The sequence below is a fragment of the Sarcophilus harrisii genome, chromosome 1 (assembly GCF_902635505.1).
Source record: "Sarcophilus harrisii chromosome 1, mSarHar1.11, whole genome shotgun sequence".
Taxonomy (NCBI): Eukaryota; Metazoa; Chordata; class Mammalia; order Dasyuromorphia; family Dasyuridae; genus Sarcophilus; species Sarcophilus harrisii.
Genome location: NC_045426.1, coordinates 239269458 through 239289460, shown reverse-complemented (window position 1 = coordinate 239289460; position 20003 = coordinate 239269458). Strand labels below are relative to the sequence as shown.

Here is a 20003-nt window from a genome sequence, read left to right as displayed (position 1 = left end):
AAGAGAACTGTAATATGTCTGCATTTTAAAAGAGGATTATTAAACAACAAAAAACCCTATGTAAAATAATGTAATTTCAGTTAATCTGAAGGTCACCCCAAAGCACTTTTTTGTTTATTCCACCTCTGAGATCAGTCGTGATATGCAAACATTTATGAAATCTAGATTATGTGAATATATAAAGACCGAGTCTGAAATAAAAGTGAAATGCTCTCTTGGTAGAGAACAGAAAATAACAATGCAGAAACAATGTACACAAAGGTTTTTTAAATGATTTAATTTTTCTTTCAATATAAACATTATTTTAAGACATAAAGAGACTCTTTTGGGGTGAAAAATTAATATTATGAAGAAAAACAGATCTAAGAACAGAAGCATATGATTTATGCAATGCACCTTCAAATCCATTTCTAGCAACTGCAACAATCAAATGACAAATTAGTGGAAAATTAAAATTTGAATAAAGTAGTATCTCTTATGAAACTGTTAAATGTTTTTCCATCAACTTAGTTTTAAAGATTTCTATCATATAATCACAAAAGCTTTGTTGGAAAGAAATCTCAATTCTTTTCCTCATCTCTGGAAAGTGACAGACCCTTCAAAGCTTGGCATAGTCTTTAAGAATCATCTCTAGCTTCTGGCTCAGCATGATGTTGCCTTTGACCCGAAGTTTGCCACTAAAGAAAGCCTGAAAGACAGAAATTAAAGGAGGAAAGGAGAACATGTCAGTTTTGTTCATGGCACTTTAAAAGCCCTGTGATTTAAACTGAAAATCAACTAGATACTGAGACAAAGGAGATGTAGGGAAACTTTATCTTGCAGTAATTATTTTGTGAATAATTGGAATAAATATTTCTAAGCCATCTGTTAAATACATAGTTACACACACATAGAAAATACAAAGCAAAACAAAATGAAAAAAGCCACCGTGCCCCTGCCCAGCTTTTTAAAAAAGCCAAATTTGTGCAATTATTTTCTGTATTCTCAATGTAGAGGTAAGAATTCTATCTCAACAGTACTATCATTCTAAAACCTTGATAACTTCCATAAATAAGGCAAGATAAGTGTACTGTCTAAATCATTTAAGTTTATTACCTCTGACATTCTTTTATAAGTAATCAGAGTATTAAACTGAATAAGGTGGTATTTAAAAACTTGAAAGCAATGACAAAAAAAATTACAGAATAACTAAAGTTGTTCATTCTTTTTCATAAACTAGAAGTACCAAAGAAAAAATTATGCTTAAAATAGCAGGCTAGAGGGTAGTGGTATAGAGAATACTGTACCTTCTTCCAATAATAAAAGCAGCTTTCCTGTATCACTTTACTCTCATAAAGATCCATTCATAAAATGAAGTGCATATTATGATACTCATGTTCCAGAAGAGAAAATTAAAGTTTAGAAAGGCTGTGATATTCCCACACTCCACAGTCAGGAAGTAGTATTCAACTAGATCTTTACTGATTACAGGCCCTATCTTCTTGCACTGAGGCTTTATGGAAGGTGCTTGGTCACTACTCCAGTTTCTAATTAGTTCATCAGTAAAATCAATAATTAGTTCATCAGAGCAATTATTCATGATAGTTGTTATACTACTCAGAAAACAATATACAAATTCAAGGTGATTTCTAAGTCTCATATAGTTCTAAATTTCATTATCCCACCAATATAAAATGTAAAAAGACTGGCATATTCCATATCCAGTGCCAACTACAATATTTCAAAAGCAAAATTTTAAGGTCCTCTTACACCAGCAAACAAGTGGCAGAAGGAAATCTTCTGGTGTTTAATGTCTCTGTCCTAAAAATACAAGGAATGAACTAGTTCCCAAAGGATAAATTCTGGGTATTTTTTCTTGGTCACGGAAATATTTATTATAAATTATCCTTGAGAATAGAGATGGCTTCTTTGTATCCTCAGCACCTAGTACAATGCCTGGCACATAGTAAGTAATTAATAAATACTTTTTTTTGTTTGTTACTTAATTGATCTTTTGAAATAGTGGTTTGAGCTCCTGTAAAAAAACTCTTTACTCTTTTTTGAAATTACTCAAGGAAATGCTTATAAATTGAAATAAAAACAGCACCAAAAACATTTCCAAACTGCCTGAAATAAAGATGTTTTATAAAATAAAACATTTTTTAAAATAAAACTTTTTTGACACTCCCATTCCACTATACCAAGAAAATACTTCCGTTAAAAAATGTTAATAATCAATATACATTTGTGTCATATTTGTTTACTAATAAATATTTAACTACAGAAAATAAATTTGGTCATTGTCAACTGTCAAGAGTAAATGCTTATGTTGTCATGGTAAATTCTGTTTGGCAGTTAATATTTAGCAATATATACCTATATACGTTTTAACCTAATTATATTTTTTAAAACTATCTTTTCCTGGGGATACATGGGTAACAAATAGGTTTTAACCATAAATTCAGACTGAAGCTTAAGCTGTTATATCTGATTCAAATTTACTGATCCCTTTGAAACAGGACAGGAATGCTTTTCTTCTTAATTTATATTGTAAATGAGAATCCAAAAACTAATTCTGAAATTCTAATTGTTATGTCAGGAGAAATGATTGTGAACAAATCAACCTCATGAGATCATTACCTTTTGAGGATTAAGCTTGCCCAAAACAACCTCCATGAAGTCTTCATCTGAAAGAGTGAAGGCTGTGTCAGCAGAACCTCTTGCAGGGCCTTGATACAATTCTCCAGAGCCATTTTTTAGGTCAATAGCTGGAGAAGGAAAACAGAGAAAAAGAAATCATTTTATTTGCCTTTCCCTTTTATAATATGAAAACAAACAAAATAGATATTGATAGAAATTTGGACATTTTTATACTTCCTGAATTAGTCACATTTATTTTGTTCAGATTTTGCCTTGTCTATTATTTTACAAAATTGCACTCTATTAGGAGCTGAGCAAAGAATTCCCAATTTAATGTTGGAGTATAGTTATAGAATTATAGTAGGGAAAGGTTATTAACCTTGTGAAAATAAATATAGCTTTGTGGGTTCAAAGGTGGGGGGGGGGGTAGGAAAAATTAATTTCCATACTCTCACCAACTTTATCCATTGTACTTAAGAATTACACAAGAAACAAAGAACAAAGGTCACAGAAACAAGAGTAAAAGGAGTCACTGGCATACAATTTCTTACATATGCTACCACATTATAAAAGTTCTTTGACAGCAAAATTCATGTTATATGTTTCTCAGTATTCCTGAGAGTATTCTGCACAATATGAAACAACAGAAAAATAAAGGACTCTGACACACAAAATTCAACAAAGAGATAAAACTAAATTTGGAAAAGATACACAGAGACACAGAAAAAATAAGATTGAGAATATTCAAGCAAGGAAATAGGAAGTCAACAATTTTTAAAACACCAAGGTATTTATTTGGTCAACAAATTGATAAATGCAAGTTTTTTAATAAAGTGTGCGTTCAGATTCTATTGTAGACGTGAATCTCTTTTAAGATGAGCATCAATGTAAAAGACAGTATGGCCTGAAGGAGATTGATTCCTCAAAAATGGTTATTTTCTGACCTTCAGGGAGTGATATAGTTTCCCACTTTCCACTTTGTTCAACTTCTTTTATTTGCTGTTAGAATGCAGTTAGGAAGACATAATCACATGACTATCTAACATTCAAAGACCAAGTTTTAATGGAATCTAGGTCAAGACCTGGACTTGCCATGGACATTTGCATAGCCTTAGCCCTAAATATTTAATTACGACACATATTTATGAAACCAAATTCTCCTTGCTGCTCATGAAAAATAGTGAAACATAAAGATATGTGAAATATTTGCAATTTCTGACCAAATGTGAGTTAAAATAATGTTGTTCTATCAGAAATGATTCTAAGTATTTGTAAGGAAAGCAAAATTTCCATTTACAAGGAAAGCAACAATATAAATCATTGTCAACAAAACCTAAATACATTAACTTTTAAAAAGTGGGTCCTTGCACATTAAAAAAAGGATTTCTTTATTATAGATTTTAGTAAAAAGCTATATTATAATGGGCAGCTGTAGTCAAAACAATACAGAATAATCCAGAATGTCATTTTGGTAAACCCATGGAATTTTTCATGGGAATTTGAGAGGCTAAATATTGTGATCAGAATGTAGAAACTTAAAAAAAAAAAAAGTCATTTTAATATACACTAAAACCCAGCTACAGATTATAAGTTGTTTGGGAGTCAAACTTAAAGCAGTGACAAAATATCCCAGGGACTATAGTGATTTTACCATGCAGAATAGAGGAGGGAAAAAAAAACACATAATAGTTCTGTAGTAATAAAAAAAATAAATCTTCATAGCTCCTGGGCCTAATTCTCAGTTGATGGTTATTACATTCTAACTTCACTCACAGAGTAAAACAGTACTGGGACCACTGCTTTGGAATGTGAATAGAAATAGTAACAGTCTCTTTGTAGCATAAAAGTGGAAAATTGTTAATATTATTTTAAATATTGCACATTCATATGCTTATGTGTCCTTTTCCTACTCAGGTACTTAGAAAAAGGTGTATATTCAGTTCAAAATACCAATTTTAGAAGTCCAGGAGCATGGTTAAAATATTTTTTTTAATAGCACACAAAACCTTAATTTACACATTCCTTAATTGGGAATTCATTTCAGGCCCCTTGTATATTCAGCAATTGCTCAAAGCAGTTTCAAAATTCCATTTATCAGAACTAGACACCCCAGCAAAATGATCTCATATGAATCACAAAATGTTATATATTTTCACTAGTTGCTCTCAAAAGAAATATGGTATCACAGAACATACTTTGTTAAGGTAGGTGGGTGTTATAATAGATAGTTTGAAACTTGGAACTAGGAAAATCTAAATACTTCCTTATATATTTATTAACCATATAACCTTGGGTAAGTCATTTAGAAAGCAAGGCAGTATAGCAAATAGAGTAGTAAGTCCGGAATCAGGAAGATCTAAGTTCAAATCATCACTTTCTAGCTGTGTGACACTAGAGCAAAGCCCTTAACTTCTTTGTTCCTTTATTTCCTCATCTGTAAAAGTGGAGATAATAATACCGCCCTCCCAGGATTGCTGGTGATCAAGGGAGACTATTTATATAGTGCTCAGCAGAATGTCTGGCACATTAGGTGCTTAATAAAAAAGCATGTTAACTTCCCTTCTTACTTTTTTAAGTTTTCTCAGCCTCAGTTTTCTTATTTATAAATTAGAACTATTAATAGCACCTACCTTACCAGATAGCTATGAGGATCAATACATGAAGTGCTTTACAATCCTTAAAGAGCTATATAAAGTTAGCTATTATCATAAAAAAGAAAATATCAAGTAGTGTCCTCCCGGCCTCTGGAAGAGATGGAAGAGGAGGAGGGTTCCCAGTTCCCTGAAATCAGGATAGGATATGGAGAGCTCAGAGCTCACCTGCCTGTCACCCCTTCTTTCCCTTTCCTCCTCCACAGTTCTCCTCTTTTACCCCGCTCCCCTCATCTGACAGATCTGGAAAGATCCAGGAGGCAGGGAGAGTTGGGGAAGGAGAGTATATGTAAGAGGGAAAAAAAAATCAGTACAATTATATGACAATCTGAGGATAAGATATCGTGGTCAGAGACAAATGCTCTGAAAACATTTGGTGTTAAGGACCACACACACCTAAGTGCAAAACCCAAAAGCCTCTAAAGGGTTAAAGGGGACTGTACAATCAAAGGATGGGTCTGTTCTTCTAAATCCCCCACAGCTGTGAATCATAACACACTTGAAGGAATTGCAAATCAACCTTTACTGACATAGATGTTGCTTGTGAATTGGGAATGAAATAAATCAGAGGCAAGAGGGAAGAGGAGAGAGGTCAGAGAATGCACCTGCTTCTTAGTCTCCTTGTATTGTTATTATCCTCTCACATGAAGATAAATCTATTCTACTGGTCAGAATTAGATCCCCAGAAGCCACAAGCAGGTGGCTCCCATCACAATTTGGAGAATTGCTTTCTGTAGAAATGAATTCATCTAGTCTCAGAACACCAAGAAAATAAGAAAACCTGTAGCATGATCCACAGTATTTGATAAAGTTCAGTTGCTTCAAGCTTAGTCTCTGGCCTTAGTCCTCTCATCTTGGCCATGTTCTGTGATAAATAAAGGCAAACTGAGGCACATTAAAAAAAAAACTATCAAATAATTTCCTTTGCTCCCTTTCTCCTACAAAGGGTAATAACCAAAGATTAAACAAAATCAAGCTTTTCTAAAGCCTTTGAAAGAAAAGAAGGAAGAGTAATTCAATCAAAATAGGATGTTCCCATGGCATTTAAAATGTTACTTAAAAATTGGTTCAACTTATCTATCTAAAGAGTTACATTCTAATTGCAATGCTGTTTTTTGATGAAGATTTTTTCTGGTCTCACATTCTGATATTGTCTTGGATGATGTTTACCACATTGAAAAATATATCACCAGGCAATTTACTTATGGGGTGGGGATGAGAGGGAACATATCCAAAGAATTGTGATGACTCAGGGGTGTACTTGTCAATTAAAACAAGCTAAGTAAAAGGATATAATTCACTCTACTTACAACTTATGACATGTTAAATAAATCAACTGAACTATAAAGCCTCTTTAAGTTGGCTTCCCTAGAGAGGATAATGCCTTTCTTCCTCCCTGGAAGTCTTCAAAGAACTACTGGATCAGGAATATCAAAGAGGGAATTCTTTTTCGAGTAGAGGGAGATTTTCCAATTCTGTTAAATGCTAAAAGAATTTTTGAGCCCTGTCAAAAAATGCAAATGAAACACATAGACTTACCTGCACCTCTCTCAGACCATGAAATTAAATACGGCAAGTCAGGTATAAAAATTGGGAGGAAGGAATATTACAAAATATATTAACAACATGTACAGCTTAGTCCTGGGAATAGCATAGCCCACCACTGGTTTTTTAAAGATCATAAAGTAAGTTTCACACGAAACTTAAAAGTGTAAACCTATAGAATTTGACCTATAGACAGTGGTTTGCTGACTTCTTTACCGAACTCTAAGTTCCATGAGGGTAAAACCACACTCATCCAAAATTTTTCATCTTCCCTAAGTCTACAACACTGTCTTGCCCACATTAAATGTTTACTAAATATATGTTGTGCTTTAAATTAAGTGGTAGCCAATTAAATCTTAATTTCAAAACTTATACTGAATAGATAATAAGATTCATTATCACATATTGTGGATTTTTCCCCCTCCTTTTGTTTATGCCGTTATAATTAATATGCTGTTAGGAACAGGCACTGTCATATTTTAGCTCTGTATCTTCAGGTATTAATAAAGTGCTCTCCAACTAGTTAGCACTTAATGATGTCCAACTGAAGGGTGAAATCTTGGTGAAAGCCATGAATTTGACATAGTCAATAAGTCTATGGCTCTGTGATAGGGATTGAAGATAAAATTAAAATAAATGAAACAATCTCCCAAAGAGCTTACATTTATAACAGGAGAGCCAAAAAGGACCTGTGTAAGTATAGAATAAATACAAATATATATAACATTGGTGGGTAAATGTAGACATCATTGTAGACAATGAAGGTGACTAACAACACCTCCTTTTCCTCCTTACTCTCTACTTGTCTCTGACAAGTCACACCCTTTAAATTAATAGCTCATTTTTTTTTTTTTTACCCTAGTGGCAACATAATGATTCTTTTCTCCCATATTACTTTGTGGAATTTATATACAATAAGTTGCAAATTTTTCTAACATTTGGGCAAAGGCTTTAAGGTTTTAAAGGCTTTTTTAAGGCTTTCTGCCTTAATTTAATTTTATATTTACCTTTTTCTGACCCTGGCCTCTTTCTGGTTGAGACAAAATTCAGATTATCAGAGATATTTAGCTAAGAAAGTGAGTACACTATATTACAGTTAATGGAGAAGCATCAGTAAGGGAATTTTGAATGAAAAGAATTTTTCTAGGCCCTTCCCTTCCCTTCCCTTCTTGGAAAAGGTATGTAAAACTGGCAGTTTTTGGTCCAAGTCTTCCGATCCAAAATCTCTCCCTCTCTCTCTCTCCCTCTGTCTCTGTCTCTCTGTCTCCCCGTTCTCTGCTAAAGTCCAATTCTACTTTTTCTTTTCTCCTTTGTTCCTATTTTTCTTCTCTCTGGTTCAGTTCTGGTGGTAAATGTTTAGTTGGGGCCAGTATGAAACTGTCAATAATACATGGTTCTAACATGTTGAATAAGTTAGAGACCACAGGTATGCAATATTGCATATATTGCCAAATATATGTAAGGTAGGGTTAGTTTTGATATACTTCTGTTAATAAGGAAGAGTAGCTAGGGAGGAAAAACCAAAATGCATTAATTTTTTTTCTTAAAAAAGATATAGAAAATATGGAAGCAAGGGCAGGTCACTGAGTTTGAAATAGAAAAAGAAATTTCAAAAGCAATAAAGCTCAGAATGACCTAAGATGTGTAAAGGGCTAGCCTTCTAAATCTCTGCTGGAGGTACTAGTAAGATCAAAGAGTGGTTGAAATAACTCTGCTGATTACATCATGACCAATAATAATGCAGAGCTATTAAATGAGATTCCAAATCACTAAAAAAAAAGTTCAGCCTAACCAAACGGGAAGAAAAAAAAATGAAAAAGAATGAAAAAAAAATGAATAGGAATGAAAAAATGAATAAGAATGCTTCTTTGTCCAGATTAGGATATATGATTAAATGGTGAGCTTATCTTGCTGGTCTTCTATTAAATATCTTTAGTAAAGCAGATGGACAACTAACTGGACAAGTTGGACTGCCCTTCGGAAATTGTACATCACTTTCAATGACCATAATATAAAATTGAACCCATCATTTTAACACAAATATTCTTTCAGAGCAGTTGCAAATGAAGTGACACAATCTATGAATAAGAAAATTAGTGCTTGTCTAAGAGGGAATGGTAGTATGAACCATGACATAAATAGGCTTATAGCACATTACATGAAATAAACACAAAAAGTAGCCACAAATGAGATTATCAAAGACATTTATGATCCATAAAAATGAGATGTCCAAAAGAGAGAATAGTTAACTCATGCAAATAAATATTCAATATCTTAACTCTTCTCCAGTTCTCTTGATCTTTATCTGGATCTCCTATGTTCCTGACTCCAGGCCCCCTGCACTTTATCCAATGGACCACCTAGCTGCCTCATATACATATATTCAACCTATTTTCTCCAATTTTACTTTTTTTAGTGATGTTATATTTTTAATTTAAGTCTAGCATTTATTTGGAACTCAGAGCTCTAGAGGTGGTATTACTCTTTCATTCTTTCTTTTTTTCCTGTAATTTCCCCCTTGAGATTCTAGACTACTTACTTCTTCAAATGAATTGTGTTATTATTTTGTCTAGCTCAATAACATTTTCTACATCCTCTTGGTGCTTTGATTAGTACAACAATAAATATATAAATTATTTCAGGTAGTACTGCCAGTTTTATTATATTGGCATAGTCAAAGCATATTATAAGCTTTAGATTAAACTAGAAATCTTTCTTTATTTTAAAAATTATGTAAAACTTAAATGCTGAAATAAATTTAGGCTCCAAATAACTGAACAAAAAATACAATGTTTCAACAGAGGTATGGCCAACAAAAGAAAAACCACAGTAAACCTTAATTGGCTTTTATCAAAAATAGTTTTCTGCCTCATAATTTCCATGTTTTTGCATATTGCAAGCATCAAGTACCTTTTGTATTTTTCATGTTAACAGGAGCTGCAAAATAAATATTCTCCATATAAGGTGGTAAAATCACTGTAATTTTACACTCAAAAGTAAGATAATCTATCTCTAATTCTCCAAATAATTAATGCTTTGTCATGAAAATGATATATGACTTTTAAGCTAATATTATATTGCAGGTTTCATTATTACAAGTTAATTATATTATCATATGTAATATGCAATATATCATGCTATATTAATGTCAATATATGTTATTGTATGATATAGTATATCATTATAAAATTTTTATTATATTATGGAGGAATATATAATAAAATATTATAAGTTAATATTATTCACTTAGTTCATTTGATCTAACATGTTTGTCTTTAAGAAAACAAAAAGACTTGGCTTAAAAAGTGGAATACAAAAGGCATTTTCTAACAGTGCTAACAGGGATTCATATAGCTAAAGTCTGGACATCTACTTTTACAATTACACATTTACACTGAAGTCAGATGTCTTTCTCGTCAATTGAAGGACTCTGCTTGCATTAACATAGATCTAATGTCAGAGTTCATATGAAACTTAACTCATTTAATTTTACAGAAGTATAGTTTGAATAAGACTCATTTCCACTATGAAAAATTGCACTAGAACATTAAAAAAAAAATCACTGACTTACTCCATTGTGCTGCAGTTTGTCCTTGTTTAGTGATATTCCATTCAAATACAGCATTTACCTTCTTCACCAGTTCCTTTCCAAGATCTTTGATGCGACGACCAATTTCCTCAAAAACAAGAGTGCTCTGAAGCACTCCATCCTAGAAAATTATATAGAAAATTTAGTATGAAAAGTTCTATGAAAAAGATTCAAAATAAATGACTAAGTAATTCATGATACATTGTAAAAAAATTTTTTTATAAAAGTTATATATGCCACATGTACTTTCTGAAGTTATCAATAAATCAAACATTATTTATGAGTTATATGTCATATCCCAAGACTATGTTAGCATCCATATTATCATCTAGGATCTGATGGTATATTAAAAAAAAGGGTAAGATAAAATACATTCCCTCAAAAAAGTTGTGTTCTAAATGAATTAAGATATGGTCACATGAAAGAATTAAAGAATATAAGAAAGCATATAATTAAGTACCAAACTGAGTGGCCCATACAACAAATGTGATAGGAGTTTAAAGAAAAGTTAGCTTATAGATAATCTGAAAAGGCTTTGGTAGAAGCATAGATAGAATTTTACAAAGAGAAGAAGAAGAGTAAAGAAACAAAAATTAGCATTTAATATGCAAGGTACATTAAGGGGAAAATATGCTGACATTTTCTATTATCAGTTTACCTTAAAAAAAAAATTAAGGGAATTTTACCTCATTATATATACTATTTACAAAATTTTAATATTCCAATTGCATTTTTTTATAAAAATACTTGACTTGAAAGTCTCTTTATAGGACAAGAGATTCAGTTAATTGCATTTACTGTTCTAATTACAGAAAAATCATAATTTTTTTGTTATACATCTAGCCATTTTCCAACGTCTCCAAAATAATTAATCCACCAATCATTCTTTCCCAATTTAAGTAAATTTATATTGATTGCCATTATTTCATTACTGATTTATTCTGATTTTTAAAATTCTATTAGATGATATTATAATGGCAATAATAATTACTAATGCACTCAATATATCTTCCTATACTTATTAACTTAACCAGTCTTTTGGATGTTCATAATCTATTTAAAATTCACCAATTAAAGACTCAGGTAGTGATTTTAATGTTATCTGTTACCGTACCTTAGAAGATACTGTAGCTGAGAAATCAGATGTTGGTACAAGATCCACATATGCATTTGAAAGGACAATGTCTCCAGTTTCTTGGACCTGACATGGGACAAAAGAAGATATTACTCTGAACATATTAAAAAAAAAATGTGTTTTTTTTCATATGCCACCACCAAATCATAGGAAGCAAAGTTGTCTTTTCATCTTAAATAGAAAAATAAATCAGAGGGAAAAAAACCAAAAGGCAATTCCTGTAAACTGTAAAAAACTAAATAATCATTAAAGTTAAATGTTTTAATGGGCATTAATTCTTATATTCTTATCACAATTAATGTGTATCAAAAATGCAGGGAAAAGACTATAAATAAAAATAATTTAAATAAAAAGACCTTGGCATTATTTTTAAGAGCTATTCTATTTCCTATTTCAATTATGAAATATATACATTATGCAAATTAAATTCCTAAGAGACCACAAATATCTTGTGTTAATATCTACTATATTCACAGAAGGAATACTCTTTTATAAAATAACATTCACTTAAGCTGAAACTAACTGTACTATTAATTTTGACAAGAAATCAACAAACTCAATTTAGTTCAATTTACAAACACATATTTATATACGTTTATAAATTATAGGAATAAAACCAGCTTTCTGGCCAAGTTCCTAAACATTGAAGTATATATAAACAGCCAATGTTAGAATAAAAAAATTTCACTTAAGAAACATAGTTGAAAAAAATGAATTGATAAATATTTAATACTTCATCAGTTTACTTCATATTCTATAGTAACAAATATGAGAAAGGGCAATCTATGAACAAAAAGCATTTTTAGTAAATTATTTTTCCAACATCAAGCCAAATAGTTTATGTCTGAATACTAACACTCATTCTGAAAGTTTCCCCAAGCATCAATGTAAAGACAGTTTGATCTCTTGGTCAAGCTTATCTCCAAGGGATAAGAAAATCCTTTTCATTTTGCCTACCATTAAAAAACTATTTTTCCAAAAGATTTTTTTCTCTGAAGAATCTTCCATAGCACAAAGCATATTTTTTCCACAGCCAAAGTTTTTGACACATGTCCCTATTTCTCAGCTAATGGAAGAGACTTTGTGTCCACTCCCTTTAAATTCCACCTGATAGTTTCAAATTTCTCCATTTGGAAGGAAAGGATTGGTCTTAAGCTCTACTGGAACAGTAGCCTTTTAATAATTTGGCTTCTTTTCCTCCCTGGAGCATTTAGTATAATTCTTCTTTAATTTAGTCCTGGACTCTTAGTTCTACCTAGGAAAATTCAGTAATTTCCACAAGATAATAAGAAAGGACACATTGTTTTTGCTTGTTTGTTTTTGTTTAGAAGGTAGCTAGTAAGAGTATATGTTTTCTAGAGTGAACCAGGAATATTAGGATGACAGAAAATATTTTCCACTCTGCATTCCACCACCAGGATCATATAGAGATTATACTGCTCTATTGTCTCCCAAAGTAATGTTGAATTCTAATATTTCAAATCTGGTACTCCAAGTAAATAAATAGGAAAAATCTCATGGAAAAATTCATATTTTTCTGGGAGACAATACATACATTACATATGGATATGTATTTTGCATAAATCATTAAATAAGGAAATATAGGATAAACAAACAAAAAATAAAATCCAAACATATAAAAGATTTAGGCTAAAGCATGGTATTCTGCCAATAAAATAACCAATGAGGACAATCTTATATGCTTAGAGAAATATCACCCACATATAGACACACACACAGACATACACACATAGTATATATGTATATGTACTTAATGTTTATGTATGAATTTTGAATATTATGCATATTTTTGCTCATGAAAAACCTCTGTATACTTAAACAGATATATAAAAACACACACAGGGCAACACACACATACATACACACACACACACACACACATTAAATGGGATAAATTGAATGAAGATCTCTCATAAGAATTTGGTCTTGACCTATGCTCTAATTGTGACTTGAGACTTTGTAATAACAAGTTGAGTTATAGATAAAAGCTGCAGGTGTTCAATTATCTTAGATAAACATTTCCCTTCTGTCTCTTCCCTCCCCCCTCTTTTCATTAGCACTTAAGTATCTAATAGGTAAAGTGTGTTCTGGGGTCAATATTTAGTCTCTGGGTAAATCAGAACTCATAAGCCAAATGGGAGAAAAGGGAGTTTCTGGTTAGGGTTATATAATCTTGTGTTTTGCATTTTGCAGTTTCCACTTCTCTACTGATACCTTGTCTGTTGGAAGTTGCCCTTTCTCTGAGATAGTAATAAATCCTTTTTTGCTTTTTACCTTGAGAGTGTCTTATTTTAAACTGGATAAGGGTCACTGTCCCACACAGTTTGGGGGGCTAGTCTGGGATATTTCCTCTTTGTGAGGGGTCTCTCTCACACTGAATCCTTGGGCAGGCACCTCCAGAGAATTCTCCAGTGGTCCTCGAACTCCAGCTCAAATCCAGGGAAAAATTACCCAAAAGGGACACTAAGAAAGCAAAAACAGAAGTGGGCTAGTGAAGACAGAGTAATCGATTAATTCAGACAGGAGATAAGCCAGCTGAGAAAAATTTGAAATCAGTCAGGTAAATTGTGCACAACCCAGGTAGGGTAAGAAAATGGTGAAGGGGGGGAGACTAAGAGATTAGAATCCACAAGAGGACTTTCCCTATAATAAAAACTGGTGAGATACTTGGGTAACTGGGATTAGGACTGGAAGAGTTTTTTAGATGGGAATCTGTAAAAGGCTCCCATTTCTCTTTGATATTGGGAAATTCTAAGCACTTAATGTCTGTAAGAATTCTCCCATTTTCCTTTAGTAAGATACAATGAGTTCTCCATCAAAGAGGACAAGATATTGTGAACCTTGGGAAAGGAACAATCTAAAGTAGCTGGCTCTAAAAACCTATTTAGTGTCCCAGAAGATAGTTCTTTTGGAAGAACTGGGATGAAGTACCAAAATTTATAGGGAAGGACAAAAAGAAAAAGATTAAATACTGTTGTTTTGTTTGGGCAGGAGCTCAGTATAAATTCAAAGGAGCCTTCCACACTCGGCTGGTAGGATCCTATCCAGAGTTCCCTTCTTTAGAAATGTGGTTCTTGTTTGTGAACCTGTGTTTTTTAATGTGTTTCTCTCAGTCAGCTGAATTACAAAGGAAAAGATCTGGCTATATGGGATTTTAAAATGCTTGTTTTGTACATATTTGGACTTAGGCAAATAGCTTTTAGCTAGAGAGAGGAAGGACTAGATCTTTGACAGGCAAAGTATTTAACTCAAACCAAAAAGGAAAAAAAAAAAAAAATGACATATTTCTTTGGACCTAGAACTGGCCAATTTGGGTCTGCAAAAATAATTAAATTTATAGAACTGCTAAAAGTTTTAGCAGATTCTGGGGGTTTTTAGAATTATCAGTAAATTGCTTGGCATAAGTTTCTCTATCAGCTAAGTTGAGTTAGTCTATAGTATTTTTAGGTGGGTCTAATTTACATGACTTTTTACAAAAAAACTGAAAGGGAAAAAAAAACACCTCTAGGATTTTCCATGCTTCTCTCCCTTTGAGAGGCTTGTGTAATCTGTCCTAGCTAGGTTAACAACATTCACTGGCCTGGCTTCTTCTAGGATTTGCACTGGTGCCCCAACATCTTCGACATAGCCCCCAGCATTAGGGTGAGCTAGTCATTGGGTCACAGACCTGCAGCTGAACACCTGCGTCCAAATTTCTCCAATCCTTTCCCCCAGGGTCCTAAAGTTCACTGCTTTCTTAAAGCCCTTCTTACATGTTCCCCTCCTTTGTAGATGGACTTGAAAGGGCAGTTTTCTTCCACCTTAAAAAATTTTGAGGCTATGTGTATTTAAATTGAAATTCTGATTCTGAAATTGTATGAGATAATTAGTATTAAAAGTGCATGCTAAAACTGTGAACTTGTTTATTGCTACTGAAGATTTAAATCTGTATCTGATTTGATTTTAAATTTAAAAAAATTAAAAACAATTTTACGAGCTGTGCTTTAATATTTTGTCAGCTCTACTGGACATGTGGTATAAACTTTGTGAAATCTGGTCCAAAGTTATTTAGATATTACTTATATTCTGAATCTTAAAGTTTGTCTTGCTTTCTTTCTCCTTTTAATAAAGTAAAAGCAAGAAAATTTGGTGCATAGGGATATGTGTAATTGCAAAATAAATTGTATCTGAAAGGTGTGTAATATATCTAAAGATAAATAGAAAGGGATTGAGGAGGTGTCCTCTGGAGGGGAAGGAACCTGGCTCCAAAATATTCAAGTTGGGTTTTACTGAAATGACATCTGTGGGAAAACTGAGGCAATTACTGATTATAGTGGACCATTTGATAAGATGGGTAAGAAACTTTCCCCTGAGCTCTGCTGCCTGAGGGATTAGTTGAATAACATTGGAACAAATAATACCTATTTCTATTAGATTGTTTCTGATAGAGAAACATTTTACATCTAAAGGTTTTATAAAAAATAATGGGGAGGGATTGATTGCAAACTGATCGGCAAATCTATGCACCTAGGCATCTGCCCCCATCAGGGAAAGTGGATAGAATCAATCAAATTCTTAAGAAAATGATAACTAAATTGCCTTGTGAATTTAGTGAATTTTGTGAAATGGTTGCTTATTGCTTTGTTAAAGAATTAGAATTTGTCTCCAGAAATGATCTGGGACTTTTTCCACATGAGATTGGTTTACTTTATGTGGGAGAAGAAAGGGAAAGACCCTCTTTTGAAACAAAAGTTAAGTTTTTAAGGAATTTTATAGTTATAGAAATTTTAAGGAATTTTAAAATTCCTTTATAGGAATTTTAAGGGATTTTATAGTGACACCTCATCCCTTTTAGCTCTTAGGAGGCAAATATTGCAAGCCCAGACAACACCTTTGGAGTTTGCAGTTCCAGGAGAGTTCGTGCTTATTAAAGTCTGGAAGAAGCAAAGTGGGAAGGACTTCCCAGATATTAAGATGACAAATTGCAGTCTGGAGGCTGAGAATACCAAGGTTAAAGGACTTGTGAAGGAGACTCAAGAATGGACTGTTATAACATCTAAAATTGAATTTGCACCTGGGGAATAAGGAGTATTTTGGTGGGAGGGGAAATTAATTGTGCTTAGAGGAATTTTTAACACTATTAGTGTTGTACCTTTGTTTATATTTCCAGAAAAAGTTTATAGACTCCTCAATTGGAGAAAGTTGAATTAACCTTTTTTAGGATGAAGAAATTATGAATGTTAATTCTGATAGGGTTCTTTAATATGAAATTAGGATAGTATATTTTATGTAAATTTTAATTAGTTGTACTGAATCATTTTAAAGCTGTTCCCATTGTTTAGGGAGATTATGAGAACAGTGGTCTATGTCTTTGTCCCTTTGAACATGGTTAATAACCTGAACATGTTTTGATATAGATTGATCATTGAGCATCAAAGTAAAATGACTTGTGTAATGTTGAATTTAAAACCCATCTCCTTAAATATGAAGATAAGCTGTGAACTTTCTAGGATGAATTTAGGACAGTATATTCTATGTAAGTTTTAATTAGTTGTACTGAATCATTTTAAAGCTGTTCCCATTGTTTAGGGAGATTATGAGAACAGTGGTCTATGTCTTTATCCCTTTGAACATGGTTAATACCTGAACATATTTTGATATAGAATGATCATTGAGCATCAAAGTAAAATGATTTGTGTAATGTTGAATTTAAAACCCATCTCCTTAAATATGAAGATAAACTGTGAACTTTCTAGGATGAATCTCTTACTGTTATCAATATAAGATTATATTCAACACTTATTTAGGATATGTGATTTTTGAGAGCTAAATTCACCTGAAGTTTTGACTAATGAGATTTGCTATTTGAGAAAAAAAATCTCTTGGAACTGTGAATGATATTATTTGGAGTTTTGAATTCAAGTATGATTGTCAAATGGATCATAAAGCCAGTAATCCACTATCTGAAAGAAATATGCCATAAACTACTCAGAGAAATGTGATCCTGAATTGTTACCGGTGGACATTAGTATCTGGGCAAGAATTGGGAGGACAACTTTGGCCTCTGCTAAAGGTGGGATCCTTCTGACTCAGTTTCTCCTTCTTTAAAGAATTCTCCTTCTTCAAAGGAATAAGACCCACCTGATTATTCCTGAATATGGCTATAAGGTGGAATTGTTATTGAATACAATTATCTAAAATCAAACTGAGGTAAGGATGCTTTATCCTGTCATGTATGTGCTCTCAGGCTGAGGCCTGAAGGACCAGTTTTTGAATATAATAGTGTCCCTGCTTTTTCTTCTTATACCAAATTTCTATAATCAAGGCAAGTGTTAAGTAGAAGCAATAAGTACAATTCAAGTATGTAAGATCTTGCAGCTACCTATCTGAAAATGTAGTCATTACATCCTAAATAAGTAGGTGAGTATTTGGCCTAGTCATCTATCTGTTGTCAAATGCATATGTCTGTTTCTTTTAGCATTTATGTTGTTGCTGATTTTCCTGACACACATTTTTATTTGTAAAGAGTTACCTACTCTAATTATGGGGGACACAAATGATTGAGGGTGATGGTCCCAGATGGGAGTTGGTCAAAAATTAGTAACTAGATGACAAAGGCACAGGATTTGTTAGCAGACCACTCAAAATAGGGTACTCTAGCATAGATTGGTATTAGATTACTTGTTAGCTGAAGAAGATAAGAGTTTGTGGAAAATTAAATTTTTGCTATGTGAAAATTGATGATAATGGACAGGTAGTAAAAAGAAATTGCCAAAGACATCAGAAAATTGGCCCATGTCCCATTTCAGACCTCCCCATTTAATAACTCTTGATGATCTTGGTCTGGAGGCAGCTGGGGGAAACAAGTTTTTTTGGTTCCTGCTGATAACTTTAAGTGGAATCATACTACTCCCTGTCTGCCTCATCTGTATGATACACCTCATCACAAGGTCATACAGACATCACTCTCAGGATAGAAAAGATTGAACAACTTGGAGGGGGGAGGTCCAGTTAAATTTTAAGTATTAAAAGGATGAGGATGGACCCCAGGAGAGAAAAAGGACAAACCAAGTCCAGTGGGATTGGAGACTGAGAATAAGATGGTATCAAGAATGGTGAGAGGTCTTCAAAGATTAATAAATAAAAAAGAAGGGCTGAATGGGATAAACTGAGTGAAGATCTATTATAAAAATGTGGCCTTGCCAATTCCAATGGTCTTGTGATGAAGAGAGCAATCTGCATCCCAGAGAGAGGAATGTGGGAACAGAGTGTATATCACAATATAGTATTTTCATTGTCTTTGTTGTTGTTTCTTTGCATTTTGTTTTCTTTATCATTTTTTCCTTTTTGATCTGATTTTTCTTGTGCAGCATGTTATTTGTGGAAATATGTATAGAAGAATTGCACATGTTGCACATATTAAAATTACTTACTGTAAGGGGAGGAGGTCAGGTTAAGGGAGGGAAAAAAATTTGGAACATAAGGTTTTGCAAGTGCAAATCATAAAAATTATCCATGCATATATTTTGAAAATAAAAAGCTTTAATTTAAAAAAAAAAAGAATGTAGACTTGAAAAAAGAATGTGGACTTGAACTATGCCCTAATTGAGTTATAACTAAAAAATATAACTAAAAAATTGAGTTATAACTATAGGTATTCAATTATCTTAGATATACAAACATTTCCCTCCTGTCTCTCTTTCCCCCTCCATCATCTTTTCAATAATATAAGTACCTATTAGGTATAGTGTGTCCTGGGATCAATATTGAGTCTCTGGGTAAATTAAAATTTGCCAGCCAATAGGAGAAAAAGTCAGAAGTGGGGAGGGTTGGGGGCTTCTGGTTAGGATTTATATAATCTTGTGTTTTGTACTTTGCAATTTGCACTCCTCTATTGACACCTTGTTTGTTGGGAGTTGCCCTTTCTCTTGAGATCATGATAAATCCTTTTTTGCTTTTTACCTTGAGAGTCTCTGATTTTAATTTGGGTAAGTGTCACTGTCTTCCACACATACTATTTATTTGTGTGTACATATGTGTATATACATACACACATATATACATCATGTATACATGTGTTTTTTAAATACTGGGTCTCCCAAATTTGTTCATTCTTTAAAAACATCAATCATTCATGACCCCTATATCCCATTGCTGAATATCACAAAGCTTTGACCTCTTCTATTTCTGATATGGCTCAATTTGTCCCTTCTTAGATAGATTTCATGAAAGAGGCTAGATAGAAGGTGAACCCTAAGGACAGGAAGTATATGAGTTTGGGATGAAAATAAGGCATTCTAGGGAAAAGAAAGTATTTTTTGAAAAGGCAATAGAAGAAGTGTAACAAACAAACAAACAAAAAAAACTTTGATAATTTGTTGTTGTTGTTGTTGAACTGTTCCATAAAAGTCACCTATTTAGTTAAGTATAAGGAGATATCAAGCACTATCATGGGTTTTTGACT

The 20003-nt window shown here is 32.8% G+C and overlaps 1 protein-coding gene across 1 annotated transcript in view; it reads right to left on the bottom strand.

Annotated features, from left to right (window-relative positions):
• Positions 1 to 260: 260 nt before the first annotated feature.
• Positions 261 to 20003, bottom strand: part of HSD17B4 (hydroxysteroid 17-beta dehydrogenase 4) — a 138962-nt gene continuing 119219 nt past the window's right edge. Inside the window, exons 21-24 of the mRNA XM_003762919.4 lie at positions 11519 to 11605; positions 10387 to 10525; positions 2620 to 2747; positions 261 to 688 (exon numbers count right to left, since the gene is read on the bottom strand). Of these exons, the coding sequence (XP_003762967.1) occupies positions 599 to 688; positions 2620 to 2747; positions 10387 to 10525; positions 11519 to 11605 (444 nt within the window). The 3' untranslated portion in view covers positions 261 to 598. The remainder of the gene's footprint in view (positions 689 to 2619; positions 2748 to 10386; positions 10526 to 11518; positions 11606 to 20003) is intronic.